The sequence below is a fragment of the Helianthus annuus genome, chromosome 5, assembly GCF_002127325.2.
Source record: "Helianthus annuus cultivar XRQ/B chromosome 5, HanXRQr2.0-SUNRISE, whole genome shotgun sequence".
NCBI classification, from domain to species: domain Eukaryota; kingdom Viridiplantae; phylum Streptophyta; class Magnoliopsida; order Asterales; family Asteraceae; genus Helianthus; species Helianthus annuus.
In genome coordinates, this window is record NC_035437.2 from 79862381 (window position 1) to 79869166 (window position 6786).

The 6786-nt window shown below is 39.9% G+C and overlaps 1 protein-coding gene across 1 annotated transcript; it reads right to left on the reverse strand.

Moving 5' to 3' along the window:
* Positions 1–1364: 1364 nt before the first annotated feature.
* Positions 1365–6543, reverse strand: LOC110943248. The gene is made up of 2 exons (XM_022184999.1): positions 5046–6543; positions 1365–4930 (listed from the first exon to the last, which is right to left on the reverse strand). Exons 1-2 carry the CDS (start codon positions 6541–6543, stop codon positions 1365–1367), a joined length of 5064 nt encoding a protein of 1687 aa, XP_022040691.1.
* Positions 6544–6786: the final 243 nt, after the last annotated feature.

Genomic DNA, 6786 nt, shown 5'->3' on the forward strand with positions numbered 1-6786 from the left:
GTTTTGTACATTTATACATTTGGTTTAAGTGAACATATTTTACTTAACATACATAACATTTGTTACACATACATGACTACATGACTACATTTTGGACTTTTAAACATATGACAATGGTTTATACAAGAACATTTGATGGTTGGTTAAAACATGGACTTTATACATAGGTGGTTTGTTTAAGTGACTTAAGTAACGATATGTGTGTAGTATGATACAAGCATGGTGGATACGCCACTGGTACTTCCTATATATAAGTGCTTGTATTGTATTACATGTCATAGCGTTATTTAAATCATTCAGTTCGAACTTATACATTTTTACACAAATAACATATTTTTCACAAGACTTTGTTTTATAAAACAGTTTATTTTATACAACTTATTTTACTTGGTTATTCATTTAACCATACATTATTCTTTATTTATATATATCAACTGATTTTATCGCTTTTCAAATGATTTACATAGCAAAACATTTTACAAGGTTCATGACTAACTTTTAATAAACACTTTTCTTAAACCTAAGTCATGAATCCTATTTTCACAAAACCTATGTATCTCACAGGCATTTTTATGCTGACGTACCTATTTTCACATGTGTTTCAGGAGCTAATGCATAGGACGTTCGTGACACGCTAGGGTAGACTTGGGCCTTAGTGACATAAAATTTAGATAGAACTAGTTTAAATTATGTTATGTACTTTTGGTTCTTGTTTTGAGACAATGTAATTCCACCTTTGGTTATGAATAAAATGTTATTTTAATTACCATGGTTATGGAACAATAATTCTGTTACAACACTCCACGACGTTTCCGCCACGATTTGATGTTTTACGTGGTCGGGGTGTGACAGAAGAGTTGGTATCAGAGCCAATAGTTATAGGGAATTAGGTTATTACTAATGCTTTGACCTAGACTATAACATTTCTAGGACCCCAACACAAGTTATCTTATGTTTAGATTTTAAAACATGCACTTCACCTATCCTTAGGTGATCACCAAAACATGAACCCAGTTTTCTAAAACGATTTTTTTTAAAAACAATCTTCTGTTTTCAAATGATTTATTATATGGTTTTGAACCCTTTTGATTTTTCAAATTGATTTTGAAATTTATCATTTGTTTTTGAATGATTCTTTTTTTTTTGGGTAAAGGGTTACCCCGGTGAATTTTATGTAAAGAATAAAGAATAACACGAGTGGGCCAGAGAGGCACACTAGGGCTAGCCTTGGCATACCAAGACTAGCAAAACCAAAAACACCAACAAGCATTCACGACCAAACAAAACAAAAACAACCACATTCAAACACGACCAGAAGCCAAAACAAAGGCAACAACAAGACACACAAAGACTACTTATCCACTCTAGCCTGGATCAATGCTCATAGTCTTGACTTGGAACTTCCACCGCTCTAGCAATAACGGACTCTTGGATCCTCTCCCTGGCTTGAACGTCATCAACTTCATGCGGACCGTATGGAGAATAATATTTGCAATCAAGGTAGCCTCCCGCTGCTTTGTAGAAAATAATCTATTGTTCCTCTCTTGCCATATAAAATAAGTTGAAGCCGCAACAACCATTTTACCAACTAAAAATTCTGACGACTTACCCGAAGGATTATGATAAAACCAATTCATAATAGAATCCCAATTGGCATCGACTGTTTCCATGTACGCCAAATCTTTAACCATATTCCACACTTGCAACCCAAACGAGCATTGGAAAAATAAGTGATCACGAGAGTCTTTACCGTTCCAGCAAAGCGGACAACACATAAGGTTTAAATTAGTTGCACTACCTGCGTCCCATATCCCCATCCGATCTTGAGTTTTGAGCTTATTTTTTATAACAAGCCACATGTGAAACGAATGCCTCGGGATACACTGAGAAAACCACACCAGCTCAGCCCAAAGAACCTCTTCCCCCCGCGAACGAACGTTATCCCAGGCTTCATAAGTACTGAACTCCCTATGCTTAGCATCTCTATCCTTCCATATCAACTTATCCGGAGCATTTTGATTCAGAATAGGCGGCACAAGACTCATCAAACCCGGATATAGCTGAAGCCACGAGCTAGGCCATGTCCACTCACTACGGTGACTGACAAGATCCGCAACTCTAGAACTCATATTAAATCCCGCCCCATGTATGCGTCTTGGCGTAATGAAGGCTCCCAAAGGACTATGATTACACCAGTTATCATGCCATGCATTCGTGCTCTGGCCATTACCAATCTCATACCAAGTAAACTGGCGAATAGAAGCACGAAGGTTAAGAATTTTCCGCCACCCCCAAGTCATGCTACCCCGCAACGGAATATCCCAAAAGTTCTTGCCCTTAATCCTGTAAGAATGGACCCATTTAACCCACAACGACTCCCTTTTAAGCAAAATACTCCAAACATGATTAGCGAGAAGAGCTTTATTCATATCCTGGATCCTTCGAACACCCAATCCCCCTTCCGTCTTAGGAAGACAAACATTTTTCCATGCCACTTTAGGATGGCTAACTTTATTCAGCCCCCCGCTCCATAGAAAATTCCGCATACGCTTTTCAATATCACCAATAATACGCGCTGGAAGCATAAACACAGATGCCCAATAAATATGCATAGCCGATATGACTGATTTAATCAGTTGGAGTCTACCCGCAAAAGAAAGAGTTTTATTCATCCAATGATCGATCTTTTTATCTACCCGGTCCACAAGAATCTTGCAATCCTTATACATAAGCTTAGTAGATATAAGAGGCACTCCCAAATACTTCACAGGGAGCTCTCCCTCTTGAAACGGCAATAGCGACCGAATTTCCTGCTTGACCACCTGAGAGACATTGCAAAAGAATGTAGTACTTTTAGCTAGATTCGGAGTTAGTCCCGACATTCTAGTAAACAATTCCAATGTATCACGCATCACTTTAACAGAGACCATGTCCGGGTTAATAAACAGGAAAAGATCATCGGCAAAGGACACGTTGATAATCTTCTGCTGCTTGCACTTATCATGATATCTGAACGCAGGTTGTTGATCAGCAGCTTTTTGTAACAGCAACGAAAGAACTTCCATAACTAACGTGAACAAATAAGGGGATATAGGGTCTCCCTGCCTAAGGCCTCTTTTACCTTTGAAGTAGCCACAAAGATTCCCATTAACACTCAAGGAAAACGAAACAGTGGACACACATGTCATTATCCAATCAACCATTCTACTAGGGAAACCAAACTTGATTAGACTAGACTTTAGAAAAGACCAGCTAACCGTATCGTAGGCTTTCTGAATGTCAATCTTGAAGGCACACCTTGGTTTTCCCTTATGAAGATGGTAATTATGCATTAGCTCCTGAGTGAGCAGGATATTATCAGAAATCCTCCTACCCGGAATGAAAGCCGATTGATTTATATTCACCAAACCACCCAAACTCCCTTTTATTCGATCCGCCAAAATTTTGCTTATACATTTAAGAATCACATTGCAGCAAGAGATGGGCCTGTAGTCGAGCACCGACGAAGGAGTAGGAATTTTAGGGACAAGAGCAATTATAGTATGATTAACCTGTTGAAGCAATTTACCATTCTCAAAAAACTGCATAATCGCATCCGAGACCTCTTCACCCACTATATCCCAAGTTTTCTTGAAAAAAACTGACGTAAAACCATCAGGCCCTGGAGCTTTATTATCTCCAATACTAAACATTGCAGCCTTTATTTCTTCACGAGTCACAGGCCGAATCATGTGATTAGCATCAACCGGATTTACGGTATTAGGAAACAACTCCTCTATATTCATGTCCTCCACCGCAGATTCTACACCCAAATACTTCATGTAGTGATCAACTATAGCACATTCCACATCAGGGCCTTCGAAATGATTACCATCAACATCGTTAATAGAATGAATTCTGCTCCTTGCATTTCTGCTCTTAACGAAGTTGTGAAAATAAGTCGTGTTACCGTCACCCGCACTAAGCCAGTCAAGTTTGGCTTTCTGTTTCACAAACAATTCCTCATCATAAGCAGCGCTCTGGAGGTCTTTGATAATCTGAGATTCTTTGGCCCGTAAATCCGTATCAAACGGGTTCTGATCAATCAGTTTTTGAACATCATCCAAACGAGCTCTAAGATCATTAACCTTAACATGCAAGTTACCTTGCTTGTGAAGAAGGCTCCTTAGCGGGTGTTTGAGGTTTCTAAGCTTCTTCACCACTGATAGCATCGGAATACCTACCATGTTTTTGCTCCATCCAGCCTTAACACACTCCTTAAAACCATCTTTCGCAGCAATGAAGTTCGCAAACTTAAAAGGTTTTGGCTTCATGCGGATCTCTCTAGCCGTTTTCAGAATACATGGAGTATGGTCCGACAACCGGTACGGATGATAAACCACATGGGCATTCGGAAAATCATCCAAAAAAGCAACGTTACCCATAACCCGGTCAATCTTCTTTAAGATACCTACACCGTCTTTAGGTTTTTGGTTCCACGTAAAGTGAAGACCATGGCCTGGAATGTCCATTAACTCATTCTTTTGAACACATTCAAAGAACTCCCTCATACCTATTGTTGGAGTAGACGTACCATTCAGGCAGTCTTCCATATAGAGGGCCGAGTTGAAATCCCCCATAACTATCCACGAATGGCTCCCAGCTACCAAACTGTGCTTACATAAATCTTGCCAGAGAACCCGTCGTTCTTGATAGGTATTCTTAGCATAGACAAAAGAAACAAACAGAATTTTGGAATCAATCTTTGACTTAAGTTGAACATGCATCACCTGGTCTGTTTGAGCTAGCACCATAAGCTGAACGTGTTCCTCATTCCATCCCACAATAATTCTGGTTCCTTTGTTGCAAACCCCTCCATTAGACGTCCAATCCCACTTTTTAAACACTCTACCACACACCTTTGACAAGTTTGAGACCTCTACATGAGACTCTAAGATAGCACATACATTCAGATAATTTTCTTTAACTATTTGCTGAACCTCCCTTTGTTTCAGGGGCCGGTTCAAGCCCCTTATATTCCATGCAGCTATACTATCCATGTAAACCCATGTCACCGGGAGTGCTTGCCCCCTCAGAACTATCTTTCTTTTTATTCAAACTCATGAATGACGAAACTTCTGTATGGAAAGGATCACGAAATTCCTCCTCCTCAAGATCATACGGGTTTTGATGCATTGGACTCTTGTCAACTTGACTACTTCCTGAACTTTGAGGCTTCTCATAAATCGGATCACCATAATTCAGCTCATTCAAATTTCCTGATTTCAACGAGTCATCAGCTAGACTTTCAAACTTATTCTGAGTATCCACATGATAAGACGCTTTTTTTCCTTCCGGTTGTTCCTTTGTACCTGAAGTGCTAGCCCCATTAGAGTTAGGCTTAGGTTTGTAAACAAATCTCGGCTTCTGTTTTTTCTGCGGGAAGCCATGCTTAGCTATCTTCCTTCTATCCATAATATACCCCTCATCATCAATAGTAACCTGTTTAGCTTTATCCTTAGGATTACTCGGGCAAGACGAATTATTATGGCCAAAAATCCGACAAGTATCACAGCGATGTGGTTTCCACTCATACTCAATCCTGATGCTTTCCTTAACAAAACCCTCGTCATCCATCTTTGGAATAGCTACAACTACTTGACTCTTTAGCTCATTTTCTGCATTTATCTCTACCAGTGCACGAGCATAGCTAGTCCGGCCCCAATTATCAATGCACATATCAGCTGTGTAAGCATCTAACCTCTTGGGTATACCAACTTTCGAAGCTAGAAGGCTAAGACCATCATCAGAGTAAACAGCAAGAGGAACATTATGAAACTTAACCCACACAGGCACAGATTTAATTCCATCTTTCTTTAGACTGACTGTCGGACTCCATACATTTAAGAATAACGGCATCTTACGTATCAACCATGGTCCCCCCTCTAAAACTTGATTCATACCCTCCTTAGTTGCAAACTTGAAAAAGAAAAACCCCTCAGAGTTCATCATTGCCTTAACAAACCCGTACTTCACCCAGACATTCTTAACATAATAATCTACTACCGGAAACGGTAACCTATCACCCAGAAAATAACCATAAAGAACGTTCTCAAATTTCTTTTGTACCTGCCGAACAGCTTCTTTCGGGATAACCACATCAGCCTCCTCCACAGTCTCCATGGATTCAAGAAGTCTGAAGTTAACCTCACGTTTCCCTTTCATGTTATTTTTGACCCTATCAGCATATGTAGCCTGAGGAGAAAGATTCAGGTTTGAACGGTCATCTACCAAATTCACAATCTCTGGATTAGCGTCATGTTGGCCATCAGTTTGGACATCAACTGGAACAGTGATTTTGGTGAGCTCATCTATTATGTTCACAACTTTCTGCCCTTGCTGATTATCAGACGAAACCCCCCTTCGTGGACAAAACGTTTTACCATCAATGTTTAGAGTTCTCGAAGCAAAACCCTTATTAGGGTTTAACGTGGAAGCCAAAATATCCGGCGGCTTTGCATGTCTTGCATCCTTATCCGTCGGTTTGATCTGACTCGCTTCCATGGCAATCAAAAACTAGAACATGCAACGTGCAGACAAATCAAAAGAACAAGCAACCGAAACGAAATCAGCAAACCCTAGCAAAGAAAACGAAAAAACAACACTAACCCTAATCCTGACGGCAAAAGATTAGCAACCACGGTAAAGTCTAGTATCCTTACTCAGAAGGAACGACAAAACCACAATCGCTAACCCAGATTAATCAAGAAGAAGATCAGCAAGAACAAGATGAACAAGAAAGCTAGG